This window comes from Bos indicus, chromosome 10, assembly GCF_029378745.1.
Source record: "Bos indicus isolate NIAB-ARS_2022 breed Sahiwal x Tharparkar chromosome 10, NIAB-ARS_B.indTharparkar_mat_pri_1.0, whole genome shotgun sequence".
Classification (NCBI taxonomy): Eukaryota; Metazoa; Chordata; class Mammalia; order Artiodactyla; family Bovidae; genus Bos; species Bos indicus.
The window spans coordinates 4,944,174-4,967,555 of NC_091769.1; the positions used below are offsets into that span (position 1 = coordinate 4,944,174).

The 23,382-nt window shown below is 39.8% G+C and overlaps 1 protein-coding gene and 1 pseudogene across 1 annotated transcript in view; both read left to right on the forward strand.

Annotated features, from left to right (window-relative positions):
• Positions 1 to 23,382, forward strand: part of LVRN (laeverin) — a 79,206-nt gene that overhangs the window by 35,546 nt on the left and 20,278 nt on the right. The window contains exons 5-13 of the mRNA XM_019968041.2: positions 2,005 to 2,159; positions 3,437 to 3,550; positions 13,103 to 13,246; positions 14,288 to 14,353; positions 14,447 to 14,512; positions 15,161 to 15,333; positions 16,896 to 16,972; positions 17,336 to 17,475; positions 21,860 to 21,915. Of these exons, the coding sequence (XP_019823600.2) occupies positions 2,005 to 2,159; positions 3,437 to 3,550; positions 13,103 to 13,246; positions 14,288 to 14,353; positions 14,447 to 14,512; positions 15,161 to 15,333; positions 16,896 to 16,972; positions 17,336 to 17,475; positions 21,860 to 21,915 (991 nt within the window). The remainder of the gene's footprint in view (positions 1 to 2,004; positions 2,160 to 3,436; positions 3,551 to 13,102; positions 13,247 to 14,287; positions 14,354 to 14,446; positions 14,513 to 15,160; positions 15,334 to 16,895; positions 16,973 to 17,335; positions 17,476 to 21,859; positions 21,916 to 23,382) is intronic.
• Positions 17,554 to 19,505, forward strand: LOC109564627 (large ribosomal subunit protein uL15m pseudogene; annotated as a pseudogene).

The window sequence follows — 23,382 nt, forward strand, 5'->3', positions numbered from 1 at the left end:
CCTCTTGTTAACATCGTACATTGGTGTGGATTTTTAAAAATTACAATTGATGAATCAGTACTGATACATTTTTATAACTAAAGTCCATAGCTTACATTAGGGTTCACTCTTTGTGGTGTTGTACAGTTCTGTGAATTTCAAAATGTATACAGTAATGAGGGCTTCCCCAATGACTCAGCAGTAAAGAATCCTCTTGCAGTGCAGGAGACACAGGGGGACATGGGTTTGTTTGATCCCTGGGTCGGGAAGATCCTCTGGAGGAGGGCGGCAACCCACTCCAGTGTTCTTACCTGAAGACTCCGTGGACAGAGGAGCCTGGTGGGCTACAGTCCAGCGGGTCACAAAGAGTCAGACCTGATTGAAGTGACTGAGCGCATAGTAATGACATATGTCTACCGTCACAGTATCAGACGATAGTTTCACTGTCTTAAAAATCCCCTGTGCTCTACCTGCTCATCCCCTCTTTTCCCCCAATCCCTGACAGCCACTGATCTTTGTACTGTCTATATAATTTTGCCTTTTCCATAATGTTATGTACTAACTGGAATCATACCATGTGTAACTTTTTCTTTTTGGCTTCTTTCACTTAGTGGGCTTCCCTGGTGGCTCAGCTGGTAAAGAATCTGTCTGCAATGCAGGAGACCTGAATTTGACCCCTGGGTTGGGAAGATCACCTGAAAGAGGGCATGACAACTCACTCCAGTGTTCTTGCCTGGAGAACCCCCATGGACTATGAGGTTGCAAAGAGTCTGAGACGACTGAGCGACTTTCACTTTTCTTTCACTTAGTAACATTAAGTTTTATCCATGTCCTTTCATAACTTAATAGCTCATTTCTTTTTATCACTAAATAGTACTCTGTTGTATGGCTGTACTGAACTGAACTGAACTGAAGTCGCTCAGTCGTGTCCGACTCTTTGCAACCCCTATGGACTGTAGCCTACCAGGCTCCTCTGTCCATGGGATTTTCCAGCCAAGAGTACTGGAGTGGGTTGCCATTTCCAGTTTATTTATCCATTCACCTATTAAGAGACATCTTGATTATGTCCAAGTTTTGGCAGTTACGATTGAAGCTGCTATAAACATTCACGTGCGTGTTGCTGACTTCAGTTGTGAACTCATTTGGGTAAATCCTTAGGAGCTCAATTGCTAGACTGTATAGCCAACCTATGTTCAGCTTTATAAGAAACTGCCGAATTGTCTTCTGAAGTGGCTGTACCATTTTGCATTCTCACCAGCAACGGATGAGTGTTTTTATTGTTCCACATCTTCTCCAACATCGATGTTTTGTTTTGAACTGGTGTGTCATGGTATCTCGTTGTTTTAATTTGCAATTTCCTAATGACATGGAGAAGGCAATGGCACCCCACTCCAGTACTCTTGCCTGGAAAATCCCATGGACGGAGGAGCCTGGTGGGCTGCAGTCCATGGGGTCGCTGGGAGTTGGACACGACTGAGCAACTTCACTTTCACTTTTCACTTTCATGCATTGGAGAAGGAAATGGCAACCCACTCCAGTGTTCTTGCCCGGAGAATCCCAGGGATGGGGGAGCCTGGTGGGCTGCCATCTCTGGGGTCGCACAGAGTCGGACACGACTGAAGCGACTTAGCAGCAGCAATGACATATGGTGTTGAGCATATCTTCATCTGTTCATTTGCCATTTGTGTGTCTCTTTAGTGAAGTGTCTCTTTAGTGAACTATCTCTTTAGATCTTTTGCTAATTCTGTAAAGTTGTTCTCTTATTTTTGAGTTTCAAGTGTTCTTTGTATATTTTGGATATAGGTCCTTAATCAAAACTATTTAATTTTCATACAGTCAAAGCAATTTGTTTTCTGACTCTGTCTTCTCTGTGTCTTTAATGCCTTTCTCCTGCCCCTTAAGTCATAGATATTCATTTGCATTTTATTTCGGTAATTTTATGATTTCATTTTGAGATGTTGTATCTGGAACTCTCAAATCTTTAGAAAGAGATGATTCATTTTCCCTCCATTTAAATCCACTTAGATATAATTGCTTTGCCTACTTTTGACAACCGTGCAATGGAAAACTGGGGACTCTTGATATTTGACGAGTCGTTATTGTTGCTGCAACCAAATGATAAACTAACAGAAAAAAAGATCATGATCTCCTATATTGTCTCCCACGAAATCGGACATCAGGCATGTGGTAAAATGTTCTTTCTTATTTCACACAAGAATATTCTCCAGCTTCTGTACCAAAAGCAGCAAAAACTCCTCAAACTATACCATACACCAAATTTTAAAAAATAACTTGAAAAGTGGTCCAGTGAGTGAAAACAAGGAAGGATCTATGTAATCAGATCCTGGGTGGATTTGAACTTTTGGTGATAGATCATGGTGATAAGAAATCTCAGAACAGTAGCAGGTCGTATATTCAAAGAGTAATTGTGTGCCACAAAGTTCTCTTCAGGAAAAGTAAACCAAGCAGACCTGTGGTCATCTGCTTTTCATTCCATCTTAAAATAGAGACATTCAAAGGAGTCACTAGAAGATATCCCATTTCATCAGTAGATTGTCACAAACTTTTTTTTTTTTTGCAAGAAGTTACAAGTTAAAGGGTTATAGTCAATATACTAGTATCACTGAGGTGACAGTCACCTAAACTGTGAAATTATCTTCTTGTTATATGGACCCCTAAGAAGTTTTGGAGAGGAGTGATTTCCTGTGATTAAATTATACCCTGTTACACAGTCAACACATATTTTCACAAGTCTTGATCATCACTCACAGTGTCATTTTTTATTATAGCCTAAGTGACACATTGTTTTGGAAAATAGGGTGCTAACTATTAGTACATCACAGCTATTATAAGAATTTGGTTAAAAACCAGGGTGTGGATTTGTTGGTTTTGGAAATTATTGTGTTTATCTTTCCTGATTCTATTCATCATCATTTGACACTTTCCTTCTGTTAAGCTCAAACAGAAAATAATTATAACTGGACCACTTTGCAGAAACGAATACTTGAGTGATTCTTGCATGGTGCAGATCAAATCATGTCCTTAAAACATAATCAACTGCTTACAGCAAAATTCTGATGTAGTCTGTTTAGAGTATGAGATGCTGTCATTCAGTAGGTGTTAAGTGAACATTCAGGCCTTCTACTTTGACTTAACTTTGGAGTAAAGTGGACAATTTAAGAAATGCTATTCTAGCTTACTTTATTTCTCAGCATCACAGTTTTAAAGCAAAAATTGCTTCCAGTCATTGGATGTGAAATTTTACAGAAAAAAATGAATGACTTCATGTTATTAATAAAACAACAACATGATTTTGGAGTCCTGTTTTCAAGTTTTATCACTGATAGCAAATTACATTTAATTTTGTCTTTGACCTTACATTTATTTAACATGTAATTACAATAAATATTACTTAAATTGAAGTTAAGATTGTTCTTTTTATCCCCAACTCCAAAAGTGGTTTGGAAACTTGGTTACCATGAATTGGTGGAATAATATCTGGCTCAATGAAGGTTTTGCATCTTATTTTGAATTTGGGATAATTAACCACTTCAATCCTAAACTCCCAATGGTAAGTTTGTCTGTTAATTTATAATTTTTCTTCTAATTATAATAGTAGTTAATTTTCATTGTTGAAAGTGTGTAAAATACAGAAAAATATAGAGATAATAAATTATCTGTAATATCAGAGATGCTCAATGTTGTCTTTTTGATTTGTTTTCTTTTGTCAGGCTTTTATTATTGTAAATATTCCTAGAAGAGAAAATTACACAGAAATGTGTAATGCCCTTTCTGCTTCATACTATATCAAGAGCTTTTCCACAGGTCATTAGATCATCCTTGAAAATAAGATTTTTAACGGTTTCCTAGTATTTTATCATATAACTTTATAAGATGTGTCTATATGAATGTGTGTGTGTGTATATATATATATATAAAATATTTTCCCTACTGTTAGATTTTAGGTTATTTTCATTAATTTCTACCTAGACTGAATTTTAAAGCACTTGCAATCAGTAATCTACAACTTTAATAATAAGTAATATGCTATGTTATATTACCCATAATGTAGCTGATATTGCATATGATACTCATAGCTGACATTGTATCTGTTATAGCTGATAATCTTTTGCTATGTTGAGTAAATAGTAACATGGAAAATTAATTTATGTGTATGCAAATCTGAATTGAAAGTTATATTCCAATATTTTATTTAGAGTAGTTAGGTAATGCTTTCAGAATGGCATGATAAAGCTAAATTGATTTAAGTGTTTAAATGTTTAGATTTAATATGATCTTTTGACACAGACCTCATTTCTTCACACCAAGTAAGGGTTTCTTTCTTCCTCTCTGTTCCTGCCTCCTGCCATCTCTCTGATGCTCAGAGCTGCTCTTTCTGCTGCTTTTTGCAGGTCTTTTTTTCCTCTCCCCTCCCAAGTGTTTCCAAGGCTCTACTTCTAGCCTCTTTTCTCCTCTCCATACCCTTGCTCATTAGAGTGTATTGACGTTTGACATGCTGATTTCCACTGGTCAGATCCTTACAGGCTAAATTTATTCACTTTGAAGGAGAATCTAAGATTGTTCTTTCTATTATTATGAAAGTGAAAGTCACTCATTCGTGTCCAACTCTTTGTGACCCCATAGACTATATAGCCTGCCAGGCTCCTCTGTCCATGGAATTCCCCACTCAAGAATACTGGAGTGGATTGCCATTTCCTTCTCCAGGGGATCTTCCCAAACCAGGGATCAAACCCGGGTCTCCCTCGTTGCAGGCAGATTCTTTACTGTCTGAGCCATCAGGGAAGCCCATTAATATATTGGTTGTAAATTTTTCCCTCTTTTATGAAAGGAAGAAGATAGTAAGTAGATGATATTTATCTTTTGTTTATTAAAAAGTTGGCAGAATAAAAAATTGACAGACCTCTGTTCACCACACAGAAACTTTAAAAAAAAACTTTTTTTACCTATTTGTGAAATTGTAGCTTCTGAGGAGCACTGATGTAGCAGTCTTTTACTGCCCCAGTTCCATGCCACTTTGCAAGTTCAGTTCAGTCGCTCAGTCCCGTCCAACTCTTTGCGACCCCATGAACCACAGCACGCCAGGCCTCCCTGTCCACCAACAACTCCCAGAGTCCACTAAAACCCATGTCCATCGAGTCAGTGATTGCCATCCAACCATCTCATCTTCTGTCGTCCCTTTCTCCTCCTGCCCTCAATCTTTCCCAGCATTAGGGTCTTTCCAAATGAGTCAGTTCTTTGCATCAGGTGGCTAAAGTATTGGAGTTTCAGCCTCAACATCAGTCCTTCCAATGAACACCCACGACTGATCTGCTTTAGGATGGACTGGTTGGATCTCCTTGCAGTCCAAGGGACTCTCAAGAGTCTTCTCCAACACCACAGTTCAAAAGCATCAATTCTTCAGCACTCAGACTTCTTTATAGTCCAATTCTCACATTCATACATGACCACTGGAAAAACCATAGCCTTGACTAGACAAACCTTTGTTGACGAAGTGATGTCTCTGCTTTTTTTTTTTTTTTAATTTTATTTTATTTTTAAACTTTACATAATTGTATTAGTTTTGCCAAATATCAAAATGAATCCGCCACAGGTATACATGTGTTCCCCATCCTGAACCCTCCTCCCTCCTCCCTCCCCATACCATCCCTCTGGGTCGTCCCAGTGCACTAGCCCCAAGCATCCAGTATGGTGCATCGAACCTGGACTGGCATCTCGTTTCATACATGATATTTTACATGTTTCAATGCCATTCTCCCAAATCTTCCCACCCTCTCCCTCTCCCATAGAGTCCATAAGACTGTTCTATACATCAGTGTCTCTTTTGCTGTCTCGTACACAGTCTGCTTTTTAATATGCTATCTAGGTTGGTCATAACTTTCCTTCCAAGGAGTAAGTGTCTTTTAATTTCATGGCTGCAATCACCATCTGCAGTGATTTTGGAGCCCCCAAAAATAAAGTCTGCCACTGTTTCCACTGTTTCCCCATCTATTTGCCATGAAGTGATGGGACCAGATGCCATGATCTTTGTTTTCTGAATGTTGAGCTTTAAGCCAACTTTTTCACTCTCCTCTTTCACTTTCATCAAGAGGCCCTTTAGTTTTTCTTCACTTTCTACCATAAGGGTGATGTCATCTGCATATCTGAGGTTATTGATATTTCTCCTAGCAATCTTGATTCCAGCTTGTGCTTCCTCCAGCCCAGAGTTTCTCATGATGTACCCTGCATATAAGTTAAATAAGCAGGGTGACAATATACAGCCTTGACGTACTCCTTTTCCTATTTGGACCCAGTCTGTTGTTCCATGTCCAGTTCTAACTGTTGCTTCCTGACCTGCATATAGGTTTCTCAAGAGGCAGGTCAGGTGGTCTGGTATTCCGTCTCTTTAAGAATTTTCCTCCTGCCCTTTGTGGACATCCTATAAAATGCCCACCATCACATAGTCCAGCCACTCTACAGTACCTCTGCTCTTCCTCCCCTGGGCTAGACATCATTATATAGATCTGCAGAATGAAGTACTGAAAGGTTAATTGACTTGGCCAAGGTCTTTTGCCTGGTTGAGGTGAAACTGTGATTACATTCCAGTGATCTGGGTCTAGGCTGAAGATGAGGATAATGATGATAATAAATATTAATAAATAACCAAAAATATTATTTAATGCCATTCACTGAGCACTTGGGACTCAACTGCCTGGTGGAGTGAGTCTTATACATATATCATCTTAATCCATCTTCAAAATAATCCTATGAGTATAGTTATTTTCTATCTTCTATTGAGGAAACTGAGGGTATAAGTATTAGGTAAGTCATTCAAGATCTCACAGTTGTTAAAGGTCAGAGATGAGATTCAATCCGAGGTTTCTTTAGCTGCAAAGCCCGTGTCTTTAACCCTAGGGAGAAAACTCCTGGTCGTGTCCTCATTCTCAAGGGGCTTATAGTGTGTGTGAGCGTGTTCATTATGACTCTTTTCATATATGTAAACTATATATATATATATAGTAAGTCTTAGTCCTTCCATATATGCTACACCTACAAAATTGTTTATATCTCTTTTATAAAGTAGCATCTACACGTGGTTAGTGTTGTCTGTAACTATTTTGAAAGCATTTGGTTATACCCCAAATTACCTCTGTGCTGAGAGTCAATATGGAAAGACATTCCAGTCCTTAAAACAATTAGATTCAACTGTATGTCCTTTATAGACTATACTATAAATATCAATCAGTTACCTTTTAATGCAACAAAAATGGCTAAGATATTATCATTTCTGGGAAACATTGATGAAAACATGTTACCAATGTTTTTGAAGCTAAGATGGTAAGATTATCCTCTCATACCATTTAGTTTTATTTCTTTTTATCATTGGTTCTTAATCACTGTTTTCTGAGTGTACATTTCTCAATCACTTGTAGAGCTGAGTGAACCATAACCCTTGCCAGAAGAGTATCGGATCTTGGAGCTTGAAAAAATTGCCATGAGCTTTGTTTTTGAAAAGCTTAAGGCTTTGTTTCAATGGTCTTTAAGAAGTCAGAACTTTAGCTTCCTTTGAATCAGTTGTTAGATTGAAATTGAGTAAAGAGCATCACAGAAACATGCAGAAACAGATTTCCATTTTTTCTAATTCTGGTCTAAGTTCAGCTGAAAGTTATTAACATACAGGATGAATGGGTCATGATCAAGCATTCAGAACATTCCAATTGGTTTCTTGACCCGTGAAGCTCCAGCTCTAACATTGCTCAATTCAGTTCAGTCGCTCAGTCATGTCCGACTCTTTGCGACCCCATGAATCGCAGCACACCAGGCCTCCCTGTCCATCACCAACTCCCAGAGTTCACCCAAACCCACGTCCATCGAGTCAGTGATGCCATCTAGCCATCTCATCCTCTGTCGTCCCCTTCTCCTCCTGCCCCCAATCCCTCCCAGCATCAGAGTCTTTTCCAATGAGTCAACTCGTCACATGAGGTGGCCAAAGTACTAGAGTTTCAGCTTTAGCATCATTCACTCCAAAGAAATCCCAGGGCTGATCTCCTTCAGAATGGACTGCTTGGATCTCCTTGCAGTCCAAGGGACTCTCAAGAGTCTTCTCAAACACCCCAGTTCAAAAGCATCAATTCTTCAGCGTTCAGCCTTCTTCACAGTCCAACTCTCACATCCATACATGACCACAGGAAAAACCATAGCCTTGACTAGACGAACCTTTGTTGGCAAAGTAATGTCTCTGCTTTTGAATATGCTATCTAGGTTGGTCATAACTTTCCTTCCAAGGAGTAAGCGTCTTTTACTTTCAGGGCTGCAGTCACCATCTGCAGTAATTTTGGAACCCAAAAAAATAAAGTCTGACACTGTTTCTCCATCTATTTCCCATGAAGTGATGAGACCAGATGCCATGATCTTCTTTTTCTGAATGTTGAGCTTTAAGCCAACTTTTTCACTCTCCTCTTTCACTTTCATCAAGAGGCTTTTTAGTTCCTCTTCACTTTCTGCCATAAGGGTGGTGTCATCTGCATATCTGAGGTTAATTGATATTTCTCCTGGCAATCTTGATTCCAGCTTGTGCTTCTTCCAGTCCAGCGTTTCTCATAATGTACTCTGCATATAAGTTAAATAAGCAGGGTGACAATATACAGCCTTGACGTACTCCTTTTCCTATTTGGAACCAGTCTGTTGTTCCATGTCCACATTGCTACTCGCTGGCTTTTCTGCATCCCTCTTCTGACTGGTCTAAGGGAGCAGCAGATCTCTTGGAGGGAAAGGGCACGTAGGGGCCTTGCAACCAGTCAGGTCTCGCTGTGTTTTTATGATCACTGTCAGCTGAGGCAAGTAGTTGAACACTTCTGAGCTTTCATTCCTCATCTGTAAGAAAAAGTTTCACGCAGTCATTCAATAGATTGAGTATTTAGTGGGTACTGTTGTGACAGCCATCATTTACTAAGCATTCGTTATGTGCTTAGAGTGTATTATGTACAATATCTGATTCACTCTTTTGAAGAACTAATGATGATGATGATGATATAATTACAGTAGTGGTTAACCCTTATTGAGCATATTCTATTTGCCAGTCTCAGTGCTAAAAATTCTATATAAATTAATTTAGACCTGATAATAATCCAGTGAGGACAGTGTTCACCCCATTTTTAGAGGTGAAACTGAATTTCCAGAGTGATGAAGTTAGTTGCCTTTTATGAGTCACACAATCCCTAGGAGGCTGCAGTGGGATTCAGACCCAAGTAGGTCAACTCCAGACCCTATGCTTTCAACTTCAGTGATGTTCCATACAAATTTCATAATAAATACTGTTACATTTCTTAGGATAATCATAGATGTGATAGAAATAGGTTTGTCCTCTGGGATCTCACAGTTTGCATGAAGAAAGAAATGGAGAGTGTACAGACTCACTTTATCCAATCATTATCTGCAGTAGCTAGATAATGTTTTTTAAAAAGCTGATATTGCTTTTTACATAGAGTTTCCCTTCCACAAGACCAGAACAGACTGGGACGAGCATCACCTTGTGGAAGGCCCAGAGTAGAAAAACCCGAGGAATGTTGAGTAAGAGATGTTCGCCTCACTTATCACAGTTATCTTGTGTGATTGGGAAGAAACGAAGAAGATTATGTAAACCTTATGCCAGGCAGGCGCAAGAGAGAAAGACAATCCATTCTGAAAGAAAAATATGGAAAAGGTTATGTGTACGAAAGTATTCGTTAATACATTGTCTATAACAGGAAAAAAAAAAAACAAAACTGGAAACAACTTAAATGCCTACCCAGTAGGCAAATGATTAAGTCAGTTATAGTCCATCAACCTGAAGGGGTATTATGCAGCTGTGCATTTGTTTATTTTAGTGTTTTGCTTTTGCAAAAGTTGTATCTTCCCTGTGAGAATCATGATTAAGTTTGGGGTTATTTCTTTCCAATTTATATTTGTTTCATTTATAATACAGCAGCCATTATTAGGAATAGTTATGAAGATAAGATAGCAAAATTTCTAAATGAATGTGATAATAAGTAAATGAACAAGACAAAAAGTTTTTACAACTGTAAGAATGAATAAATAGGGGGAAAGATTAGAAAGAGCTGGATTAACAGCATTCTAATGGGAGTTATTGCAGGGTGTGTACTTACGGGTGTTTTTTATTTTTATTATTTTCTTCATTCTGTTTATATGAACACAGGGATCGACAGTGCACACTCTCAAGAACTCTTAGGTGTTAAAATAATAAAACCTATACTTAACGAGTAAGGTGGGACTTTATGCAGGTGTCTCCTCTAAATCTTTGCTACTCCAAGTGTGGTTCTTGAGCTGTATACCAACATCAGCATCACCTGGTCATTTATTACAGACCCCAGACTTCCCTGGTGGTCCAGTGGTTAAGTCTCCACGCTTCCACTGGATGGGGCATGAGTCTCCATCCCTAGTCGGGGGAACTTAAGATCCTGCATGTCTCAAGGTGTTGCCAAAAAAAAAAAAAAAAAGCCCAACCCCAGCACGGACCAACTGAATTAGAATACAATTTGACAAGATCCCCAGGGGATCCTTATGGACAGTAAAGTTTGACATGCGTTTCTCTAAATGACAGGCTTTCTTCTTTTGAGAAAAGCTCAGTTTGATGATAACGTAACCAAAGTATTCATAAATCTAAACATAATATGCTAACTAAAGAGGGTTGGTTGAAACATTGGCAGATAGCAGTGGAGCAGAGTTTGAAAGCTCATCTGACACTGTTGAGGGGTGAGGGAGTCAACTTGGGACCACAGAGAGAGTGCCCTGGGAGCTGGGACTCCCGTGGTTTTCAGGTGCTCGCCAGGATATGCCTCGGCTTCCCCTGCAGCGTCTCCATGGCCCTTTCTTTGGCTCTGTCTTTGCATGCACCTCTTAACTCTTCTTTGGTTTTCCTTCAGAAAGAAATGGCCCTGGTCATGTGTCTAAGAGAGATCCAATCTTTTGGAGAGTTCTACACCTTATTAAAATATAAATAACTGCCAGTTTCTCTGGTGGCTCAGAAGGTAAACAATCTGCCTACAGTGCAGGAAACTGGGGTTTGATCCCTGGATAGCAAAGATCCCCTGGGGAAGGGAATGGCTACTCATTCCAGTGTTCTTGCCTGGAGAATTCCATGGACAGAGGAACCTAGTGGGCTGAAGTTCCATGGGGTTGCAAAGAGTCAGACATGACAGAGTGACTAACACTTTTACAGTAAAAAAAATTCCTAATGCATGAGCTATAAATTACTGTATCCAGTTTATAGATTTATTTTGATTTATTTTTAATAACTAATATTACTACATCATCATCACTGTGAATTTGTAAATTTGGCATTGCTTTTGGTTTACAAATGTCCATGTAAGAGACCGATACATTTTAAGGGATTACTAAAGAATGCTCAAACTACCGCACAATTGCACTCATCTCACATGCTAGTAAAGTAATGCTCAAAATTCTCCAAGCCAGGCTTCAGCAATACGTGAACCGTGAACTTCCTAATGTTCAAGCTGGTTTTAGAAAAGGCAGAGGAACCAAAGATCAAATTGCCAACATCCGCTGGATCATAGAAAAAGCAAGAGAATTCCAGAAAAACATCTATTTCTGCTTTATTGACTATGCCAAAGCCTTTGACTGTGTGGATCATAATAAACTGTGGAAAATTCTGAAAGAGATGGGAATACCAGACCACCTGACCTGCCTCTTGAGAAATCTGTATGCAGGTCAGGAAGCAACAGTTCGAACTGGACATGGAACAACAGAGTGGTTCCAAATAGGTAAAGGAGTACGTCAAGGCTATGTATTGTCACCCTGCTTATTTAACTTATATGCAGAGTACATCATGAGAAACGCTGGACTGGAAGAAACACAAGCTGGAATCAAGATTACTGGGAGAAATATCAATCACCTCAGATATGCAGATGACACCACCCTTATGGCAGAAAGTGAAGAGGAACTCAAAAGCCTCTTGATGAAAGTGAAAGAGGAGAGTGAAAAAGTTGGCTTAAAGCTCAACATTCAGAAAATGAAGATCATGGCATCCGGTCCCATCACTTTATGGGAAATAGATGGGGAAACAGTGTCAGACTTTATTTTTTGGGCTCCACAATCACTGCAGATGGTGACTGCAGCCATGAAATTAAAAGACGCTTACTCCTTGGAAGGAAAGTTTTCACCAACCTAGATAGCATATTCAAAAGCAGAGATATGACTTTGCCAACAAAGGTCCGTCTAGTCAAGGCTATGGTTTTTCCTGTGGTCATGTATGGATGTGAGAGTTGGACTGTGAAGAAGGCTGAACGCCGAAGAATTGATGCTTTTGAACTGTGGTGTTTGAGAAGACTCTTGAGAGTCCCTTGGACTGCAAGGAGATCCAACCAGTCCATTCTGAAGGAGATCAGCCCTGGGATTTCTTTGGAAGGAATGATGCTAAAGCTGAAAGTCCAGTACTTTGGCCACCTCATGCGAAGAGTTGACTCATTGGAAAAGACTCTGATGCTGGGAGGGATTTGGGGGCAGGAGGAGAAGGGAACAACAGAGGATGAGATGGCTAGATGGCATCACTGACTCAATGGATGTGAGTCTGAGTGAACTCCGGGAGTTGGTGATGGACAGGCAGGTCTGGCGTGCTGCGATTCATGGGGTCGAGAAGAGTCGGACACGACTGAGCGACTGAACTGAACTGAATAAAGTTACCAATAAAACTGTAGAGGATTAGAACCACCTAGAGATGCTGTTCCCTGGAGGACCTGTCTGGGTGGTCAGGGACCTCCTTACGTAAGGAATGTGTTGGGTTGGCTAAGAAGTTTGTTCCATCTTATGGAAAAATCAAACTTCTTGGCCAACCCAGTAGATGGCTGTCTTGGAAACCACATTAACTTTTTTAATTGATTTTTTAAATTGAAATAAAAAAAGGAAACCAAGTGGGAAGGAAAGTTTCACAAGAGTTTAGTTATTCAAGGACTCCTGACTTATTTGGCACATTGTAGCCCAAAGAGCACTTCTCAATTATTGATTTCTTCCGCTCTTCAATGATAGTTTTTCTGAAAATATTTTAGGAACATTGAACTTCCTGTTTCTGTGATGTCTCAGAAGTTAGTGTGTCTCAATGTTTTCCTTTTAGAATGAGATCTTCTTTTCTAACATTTTACATGGTGTGCTCAGAGAAGATCACGCCCTAGTGTCTAGAGCCGTCTCCATGAAGGTGGAAAGTTTCACAGAAACCAATGAAATAGATGAGCTCTTTGACTTAATTACTTACAACAAGGTAAAACAGTTTCATGTTTATATTTCACGTTTATATATTTCTGCAAGTGCTGCACTCTTGCAGAAAGCTACATAAAATGGATTCTTTGGGTTCTAGACTAATGTGCTACTACACAATTTTGGTACAAAGACCTTAATATTATTCAGTAGATGGATTTCAGAAAACGTGGTTAAATCAGTTCTTATCTAGTAAATGTTAATCTGTAATAGGTGGTCAATGCCATCTACCTTTTTTAATATAGACAGACAGCTGGATACTTTTAAGGTGAACTCTTCTGCCTGGTGGAAATTTGTTCTTGTGTTACTGAAAGAAAAGTACACACCATAAAAGCTGTGAGTTAAGTTTTATTCAGGAACCTCACAGAGGACTATAGCCCAGGAGACAGCCTCTCAGAGTATTCTGAGAAACTGTTCCAAAGAGATAAGGGAGGAGCCAGGATATAGCTGAAGGCTTGGTTTTGTTTTGTTCCTGGGAAAAACACCCAGTCAGGTATAAAAAGACTACTGCTAGTCACAAGGAACAGACATCTCAAATGAATACTTTTCCTGCTTTTCTGTGTATGGAAGGATGCAAGAATCTGAGGCCATTGAAAATTTTCTTTAGATATGTATCTGAACTATCTTGGGATTAGCATATTCAAAACAAAGAATGCTTCCTAGTTTTCTCCATCCTGAATCCCCCCTGCCTGCCCCCTACACCCACCGTGGGACATTGTCAGTAGGCAACCACAGGGGCTAATTGCTGATCCTTGTGGAACTGGAATGACAGGCAACATTTATTTATTTATACTTGTTGTGTGAGTATCTCAATTTAAAAAGTTTTCTGTACCCTGAATTCTTATACGTAGGGCATTTTCTCATCTTTTATCTATTAATTAGTGACAGTTTATTTTATTAGCACATTTTGGGTTAACCCAGACATTCAACTGAGGTATACAATGCAAAGAGGAGCACAGCCCAAAATCTCGCGTACCAAAATGGAATGTGTCAGTATTTAGATACTGAATTCTGTTCAAATGATGGACAACTTCTTATGTCTTAGGGAGCGTCTCTGGCCCGGATGCTTTCTAGTTTCTTGAATGAGAAAATATTTATCAGCGCACTTAAGGTGAGTTTACAAAATTGTTGTTACCTAAAGACGGTAAACATGAATTGCTTTGGCAGGTTATTCATCTTAACCTTACCGTTTCTATTTTAACAGTCATATTTGGAGACGTTTTCTTACTCAAATGCTGAGCAAGATGATCTATGGAGACATTTCCAAATGGTAATTCTCTCACTCTCTGCGATGTGCTTGCTGTGTTGTGCTGTAAGATCGTGAGGCCATGTGTGTGTGCTGATGCCACAGGAAAACCCCCTTCCCTTGTCTGCGACACTCCTTTAAGTCAGAGGTTACTTCTGTAGTCTTCACCACTGTATTCCCAGGCTTCCCTGGTGGCTCAGATGGCAAAGAATCTGCTTGCAGTGCAGGAGACCTGGGTTCAATTTCTGGGTTGGGAAGGTCCTTGGGAAGGTCCCCTGGAGAAGGGAATGGCAATCCACTCTAGTATTCTTACCTGGAAGATCCCATGGGTGGAGGAGCCTGGTGGGCTATAGTCCACAGCATTTTGAACACAACTGAGCGACTGCTAACACACACACTATGTTTCCAGTGCCCAGAATAGAGCCTGCATATATTAGATCCATAAAAATTGTGTTCAGTGATTGAATGAATGAGTGAAAGGATGAACTAAGGAACCACTCATATATACAGAGATGAACAGAATTAAATTTGGTGCAGAAATTCCCCACTGGGTTTTACTATATAAATGAGAAATACAATCACTACGTATTGATAGTTTCTTTTAGGAGTTGGCTACCTCAAAAGATTTGGATGGTAAATAACCGCTTTTGTGATGTTTTTTTTTTAAAACAGGCCATAGATGACCAGAGTAAAATTCTTTTGCCAGCAACAGTAAAAAGCATCATGGACAGTTGGACACACCAGAGTGGTTTTCCAGTTATCACCTTAAATGTATCCACGGGTGTCATGAAACAGGAGCCATTTTATCTTGGAAAGGTTAAAAATCAGACTCTTCTAACCCACAAGTAGGTAGATTTGCTCCTGTCTTCACCTTCCTTGGGGTTGAGCTCTGATCAAAAGGAAACCAGCCTATGGATGAGGAAGCATAACTCCCACTGGGTGCACACCCTTCCATGAGATGACCTGGGGATGGTGATGCAGTGCTCCATGCCGGATGTTACTGTGGGCTAGGACGGGGCAGAGCCCCTGAGGCCCTGAGCAAGGCCAGAGGCCTGCCTTAGGCATTCTTGCAGTGTTCCTCCCCTGGGACTTAGGGCCACACCCACAACCAAAGCTTTGAGTGCTAGGCATTCTTTTTTGTCCTTTAGACAGAGGTAATGAATTACTCAGAATTCTGTGTGAAAGCCAGTAAAATAGAATCTGAATGACCTTATGTTAATTAAGAAAAAAGGGGATCTGGTTGCCAGGTCATCTTCCCTTCTCTAGAAATGGAACTGAATGGTAACCACATCCTTGAGGAATAATTCTGTGCATGTATGCCCACACGTGTGTGTGTGTGCTTTTGTAACCATACATAAAATATTAGAGTTATAGATCCCAAATTCAAACCTTAATCTTATTTAAAATCTCTGAGTTTCAGTTTCCTTATGTATAAAGCAAATGTAATAATACAAACCCCAGGGGATTGTTGTAGAAGTGAAATGAGATAGTAAGTATACCGTGGCTTAGCATTACCACTTTCTCCTTCCGTTTCCTTTTCTTCCTTAACTTCTTAGATAGTTTTCAACTGTTTTTGATAAAGGGTTTGATTCTCAGATCACATTGTATTAAGTATAAGCACAAATGAGTAATTTATTTTCATGTACCATCACCAAAAGTTTCAGGTTGTCCCACTCTTTCTTTAAAACTCCAGGGGAGGACATAGATCTGCAGGTCCCTTCTCCCTGTGATATTTCATGACTTTTGAGAAGAGGTGGCCTTAGCTATCATATGAACAAAGACTCTCAGTTCAAAGTCTGAGAAGCCAGACGTGCGAGCATTTGAGCAAGATTGGAAATATTGCCTAAATTCCAAGTGTGCCTTCAGATGACTAATGTCCTCCTCGTGGTCAGTGACTTCATCCAGGTCACATCCACCAACACGGGGAGAGTGCCAGCATTCAGTGAATATGAATAATCTGGCTGATTGCTGTTGAACACTTTTCAAACTGGGAGAAGACTTGAGGTGGAAAAGCATTTTGAAATGTTTGTCATGCTTTTTCTTCTTAAATGATTATTCAGTTTTCTTGGCACAGATAGCTTTGGGTATGTCTGCAGCATTTGAATGACCCCTGAGTAAGGCCAGATGGCTGTAATTGAATATAAACAGGCTTTGAAAGTTTCAGATACAGGAGAACCTTAGAAGCTACCCTGAGTTGCAAGAAGAAGCAAATCTGTGAGGCACAAGAGAATAAATAAATAGCCAAAGCTGGCTTGTGAAACAACAGTGAACAATTCTGAGGTCATATCCACAAGGAATGACTGAAGAATTTGAGTTCTTTTATTTTATCATCTTATTTAATATTGGCTCAAAGCTTTTATTCTTATGTGTGAACAATAACTGAAGTTTTCACTTTTTTTCCAAAAAGTGACACATGGATTATACCTATTCTTTGGATGAAAAATGGAACTACACAGTCTTTAGTCTGGCTAGATAAAAGCAGCAGTAAGTAACAAATGTTTAAAAATACCTTCACATATATATGCAAATATATGTGTGTGTATACACACACACACACACACACACATAAAAGCAGAGAATAAAATATTAAAATGTCTAGCTTTTGAATAGCTTATTTAAAACTAAAATATTATATCATTCTTGTTGAACATAGTGCTTTAAAGAAACATTTCTAATCAAAAGTCATTGTATGTGAAAAAAATATATGGTAAGATCAATACATATTTTGGAATATCTTTACTTTTTGTTTTACTGGATTGTTGTTTAGAATTAAGAGGGCATAGTAAAACATGTAGTGAAATATTTTTTAAATGTACCAGTTCAAACTGTTCACGTATTTCTTTGTAGAAGTATTTCCTGAAATGCAAATTTCAGATTCTGATCATGACTGGGTGATATTAAATTTGAATATGACTGGATACTATAGAGTTAACTATGATAAATTAGGTTGGAAGAAATTAAATCAACAGCTTGAAAAAGATCATAAGGTAAGTTTTATTTTTATACCTTTTATTGAATATCATTAATACTGTACTCTCTAGACTTTATAGGCTGAGCTTTTATTAACCTGACTGGTGGGAACCTGACCTCTTTGCCACCCCTCATACCAAGGCATGCTGGATTTTTTTTTCTTAGAAAAGAGAGGTTTTGGTTGAATGTATTGTGTTTTTGAACATTTCTCTCACTTTTCCACAATAATTTGCCTTTCTAAGTGAAAATCAAAATAATTTCCGATTAACTGTTAATTTTGTGATCTTAGGCAAGTTACTTAAATGTTCTGCTTCAATTTCTTCACTTTAAAATGGGAATAATATATCTTTCTTATTCCTTATGAGAATTAGAGATAATGTAAGTAAACAAATTGTCTAGGGACTTCCCTAGTAGTCCAGCGGTTAAGACACTCTACTCCCAATGCAGGGGACACAGGTTCAAACCCTGAACAGGGACTAAGAGTCCCCCATGCCGCCTGGTGTGGCCAAAACAAAAAACTTTCTAAGCCCATAATAGGTGCCAGTACATAAATGCTAGAAAATGTGAATTTTCTAAAAATTGTATTTTCATCTTCTGGCCAAGGAGATAATTTAATTCACAAGATATCAATAATCATCCAATATCACTTTAAAGTATCAAATAGCTAAATTATTATACAATATATAAAAATTAAAATATTGGCTAGCTCTTATCAGTCAGACTTGACTTGGTTGAATTAAACCAAATCTCCGAGGCGCCATTGCGGCGTCTCATGCAAGCGGGTCATGGTTGGCCTGGTGCGGGGCGCAGCAGGGCCTTGGGCCCTGGACCTGCTTTGGGCCCTGCCTCGTGTGAGCCTGGCTAACCTGAGGCCGAACCCGGGCTCCAGGAAACCGCAAAGACGACGAAGAGGTCAGAGAAGAGGTAGGAAGTGTGGCAGGGGCCACAAAGGAGAATGGCAGAGAGGAACCCGGCCCCGGCTGGGCTTTGAAGGAGGCCAGACTCCATTTTACCTTCAAATCCCAAAATACGGCTTTAATGAAGGACACAGCTTCAGACGCCAGTATCAGCCTTTGAGTCTCAACAGGCTGCAGTACCTGATTGACCTGGGCCGTATCGATCCCACACAACCTATTGACTTAACCCAGCTGGTCAACGGGCGAGGTGTTACCATCCAGCCATCTAAAAGGGACTATGGAGTCCAGTTGGTAGAGGAGGGCGCTGACACCTTTAAGGCAAAAGTTAACATCGAAGTTCAGCTGGCTTCTGAGCTGGCCATCGCCGCCATCGAGAAGAACGGGGGTGTCGTCACGACCGCCTTCTATGACCCGCGAAGCCTGGAAATTCTGTGCAAACCCATCCCATTCTTTCCCCGTGGCCAACCCATTCCCAAGCGGATGCTCCCCCCCGAGGCCCTAGTCCCCTACTACACTGACGCGAGAAATCGAGGCTATCTGGCTGATCCTGCCAGATTTCCCGAAACGAGACTGGAGCTCGCCAAGAAGTATGGCTATATTTTACCCGACATCACTAAAGACGAACTCTTCAAAATGCTCAGTTCTCGGAAGGATCCACGGCAGATTTTCTTTGGTCTGGCTCCCGGATGGGTGGTGAACATGGCAGACAAGAAGATTCTGAAACCTACGGATGAGAAGCTGCTTGAGTACTACAGCTCCTGAGCTCCTTCCAGGGGAGCCAGTGGTAGGGCACTGGAAGGGGTGCTGACACATGTTTCCCACTGCGTCGGCTCAGTTTGTGTTTGTGCAGAGGAGGATGTTTTCTGTGTAATCACACCTTTTTTTTTTTTTTTTAATCAAAATTAAAAATACAGTAAGCAATGACTGCGTGGAAGATGTGGATCTGTGTGTGTCTCAGCAACATGAGCTCGCTGGCACGCTGCCCGAGGGAGTAGGCAGCTCTTAGACCATTTCCCCTTGAGTTTTCCATCATCTTCCCATTCAGGTCTTGTCTTATTGTTGCAAATCAGAATGAATGCAGATGGGCTGGGCTTGCTTTGTTGTCCTCTCGGTGGGGGTCCGAGGGCTGCTGATGAGCTGGTGTGCCTCTTGGTTAGCCCTGAGGATCCTCTTACCCAGAGTCGAGACAGCAAGCCTTCAACCCAGACTGACGAAGATGTTGGATGGGAGTGTAAGGCTGGTGAATAGTTTCTAAGTATTGCAGTGTTTGCTGGCAAGATTGAAATGAAAATTCCAAGTGAATTCATTTTTCTCAACTCTGGCAAAGATGTCGAAAATGATCAAACCATTAACATTTTTTTTCTTTGAAGAAGGTAAATATTCCAATTGATATAATTTTACTTATTTCCTAGACTTTGGAAATCTTTGTTTTGCAGTCGTTTTAAATGATTTTGAAGAAAATGGTCAGTGGTTATATAAGCTATAAGAACAGTTGGTAACGTGAAAATTAAACTGTTAATGTAAAAGGTTTAGCAGTCAGTAAGCTTTTTTAGCTTTGCAAAGATCTGTTGTATCTAAACCACATGGAAGCTTAATTTATCCTGATGCAATTAAATCTTGAATAATTCTTGGTAATTCTTCTACAGTAGAATTAAAATGATTGCTGTTTATTTTATTAAAAATTTTTTTTAAAACCTAAAAAAAAATAAAAATAAAAAAAATAAACCAAATCTCCATTAGTGGAGATGGATACTGGCTTAGAAGTCTGTAGAGTTGGCTCTGCTATGAAATCTGGGGCAGTTCATTTAGACTCCATTTGTAAAACTCATGTGTTGAACTAAAAGATATCTTAGGTGTCTCTGACGTCAGAATTTCTGTGAATCGCCCAGTGAGTCTGGCAAAAGAGGCAGTGCACAGAGTTGGCAGAGCTTGGCTTCTGGGTCAGATCAACTTGTGTTTGTATTTTTGATCATCATTTACCAGATGTGTGACCTTGGGCCTCTTATTTAGCCAGTCATGCCTTGGATTCCTTGTCTGTATAATACTGGGTATAATGGACCAATGTTAAAAACTTGTGAAGATTAAATAAGATGATGTATGTATGATGTTTAACAGAAGCCTAATCTAATTCAGGCATTCAGAACATGATCAGTAATTTTTAAAGAGCTATCATTGGGCTTTTGAATAAAGGTACAAAAACCAGCTGTAGTAATACTTTATTTAAAAATCTTTTTCAGAGTAGCTAAATTTTTTTAAATTTCTAAGGGCAGTCTTAGCTGTGGAAACACTAGGTCATGCCATTATAGCAATGATTTCTTGAAGCCCTTGTGCTGCTGCTGCTGCTAAGTCGCTTCCGTCGTGTCCGACTCTGTGCGACCCCACAGATGGCAGCCCACCAGGCTCCCCCGTCCCTGGGATTCTCCAGGCAAGAACACTGGAGTGGGTTGCCATTTCCTTCTCCAATGCATGAAAGTTAAAAGTGAAAGTGAAGTCTCCCAGTCGTGTCCGACTCTTCGTGACCCCATGGACTGCAGCCCATCAGGCTCCTCTGTCCATGGGATTTTCCAGGCAAGAAAGGAGTGGGGTGCCATCGCCTTCTCCAAAGCCCTTGTAGATTTTACTTATTGAAAAACTGAAGTCAGTTGTTCCTACAACATAATTGCTGAGCAAACAAAACATTTCTACTATTAATATTAATCTAGAAAATGTAAGTATTATTATTACTTCCAGGAAAGATACGTGACTACTGCCAAGGAAAGAATTAAGCTTTGCTTGTTCAGATGCTCAAAGGGACGTTGTGAAGATGAATCTTCTGGGACCACATATATGAATATGCTTGGCGGGGGTCGGGGGTGGGGTGTTGCTGTTGAAGGAATGCTGTAGGAAGCTTTGGGACCCTTGGAACACAAGCTGAGACAGTCCTGTGGCCTGGCAGTGCCTGGCAGCTCAAAGAGAAGCCTGAGAAGCTAGGTTGGCAGTTGACTCCTTTTCATGATTCAAAGGGCTCTGTTGGTGGTAGTGTGTTGAATTACTAAACTCTTGAGAAGAGAGATACCACTGAAAAGAGTACCTCAGCATTGCCAAAATAGTGCTAAGTAATATTTATTTAAGGCTTTCCCTGACAACAATTTGGACATTGTGATACAATTAATGTATACTTTTTGTTTTGGAGAGGCCCTTTAAACTTGGCTTCCCGTTTTATTTTTTAACACGCTGTTTTTCACAGAGTATTTTGGCAGAACTCTCAGCCATACTGAAGCCATATGATTGATGTCCAAAGGGATCGCTTATCAAAAACAGATGTATAATAAATAAATTATGGAAATTATCCTTAGAAATGATCATTTCTCTGAACATGAGATAATGCACATGGAAGTGCTTTGTAAGCAGCAATGATCTTGAAATGTTGTTATTATTTTGAAAGTTATTTTTCTACTAAAAATGTTCTCATCTTTTCCTGAGCGTTTTTGGATCTCATCTGCAGGCTATTCCTGTTATTCATAGACTTCAGCTGTTTGATGATGCCTTTTCCTTGTCTAAGTGAGTATATTTTCTTCTCTCATCATTTAACAGTGTAGCTTAAGAAATTTACAAAAACAATAACCTCATCCTTATGAAGCTGGCTCCTTAGTTTATAAAAGCCCTAACTTATTAAGATTAGGGTCAAATTCTGTGGTTATTGTGAAATTTTATGATATAAAAGTTGCTGGACAACATGAATGGACCTAGAGAGTGTAATATTGAGTGAAGTAAGTCAGACTGAGAAGAAATATCATATTACATCCCTTACATGTGGACTCTAAAAAGAAATGATACAAATGAACTTACTTACAAAACAGAAAGGGACTCATCGACCTAGAGAAGGAACTTAATGGTTGCCAAGGGGAAGGATGAGGGGAAGAGATATGGTTTGTTTGGGACGAACACGTACACATTGCTATATTTAAAACAGGTAACCAACAAGGTCCTACTGCATAGCACACGGAACTCTGATCAATGTAATGTGGCAGCCTGGATGGGATGGAGTTTGGAGGACAAAGGATGCAGGTCTATGTATGGCTGCGTCCCTTTGCTGTCCACCTGGAACTATCACAATGTTGTTAACTGGCTATACCCCAATACAAAATAAAAGGTTTAAAATTTTTTTTAAAAGTTGATGGAATATGCAACAACATGGATGAACCTTGAGGACATTGCTGCTGCTGCTGCTGTTGCTAAGTCGCTTCAGTCGTGTCCGACTCTGTGCGACCCCATAGACGGCAGCCCACCAGGCTCCCTCGCCCCTGGGATACTCCAGGCAAGAGTACTGGAGTGGGTTGCCATTTCCTTCTCCAATGCATGAAAATGAAAAGTGAAAGTGAAGTCGCTCATGGGGTCGCTAGTCCAACTCCTAGCTACCCCATGGACTGCAGCCTACCAGGCTCCTCTGTCCTTGGGATTTTCCAGGCAAAAGTACTGGAGTTGAGGACATTATGTTATGTGAAATAAACCAGTCACAGAAAGACAAACACTGTATGTTTCCATTTATATGAGCTACTTAGAGTAGTGAGACCCACAGACAGAAAGATTGGTGATTGCCGAGGACTGGGGTGGGAGGGGGCAGGCATGGGGAGACACTGTTTAATGGGTGCAGAGTCTCAGTTTCACAAGATGAGAAGAGTTCTCTAGATGGCTAGTGATGATAGCTGTACATTATGAATGTACTTAAAAAAATTTTTACTGGAGAACAGTTGATTTACAGTGTTAGTTTCTGCTGTGCAGCAAAGTAAATCAGTTATACATATGAATGTGTTTAATACCAGGGGACTGTACACTTTAAAATGGTTAGGAAGACAAACTTTATGTTATGCGTATTTTGCAACAATAAAAAATTAGAAAAAAAGACAATTCAAAAAAGGTCATCATTGGGAAAGAGCAATAACATTTCCTACTAATAAGAATGAAAGCCACAGGACACAGTATTTTTTATAACAATTTGACAAGAAGGAATATATGTTCTTTGTCAAG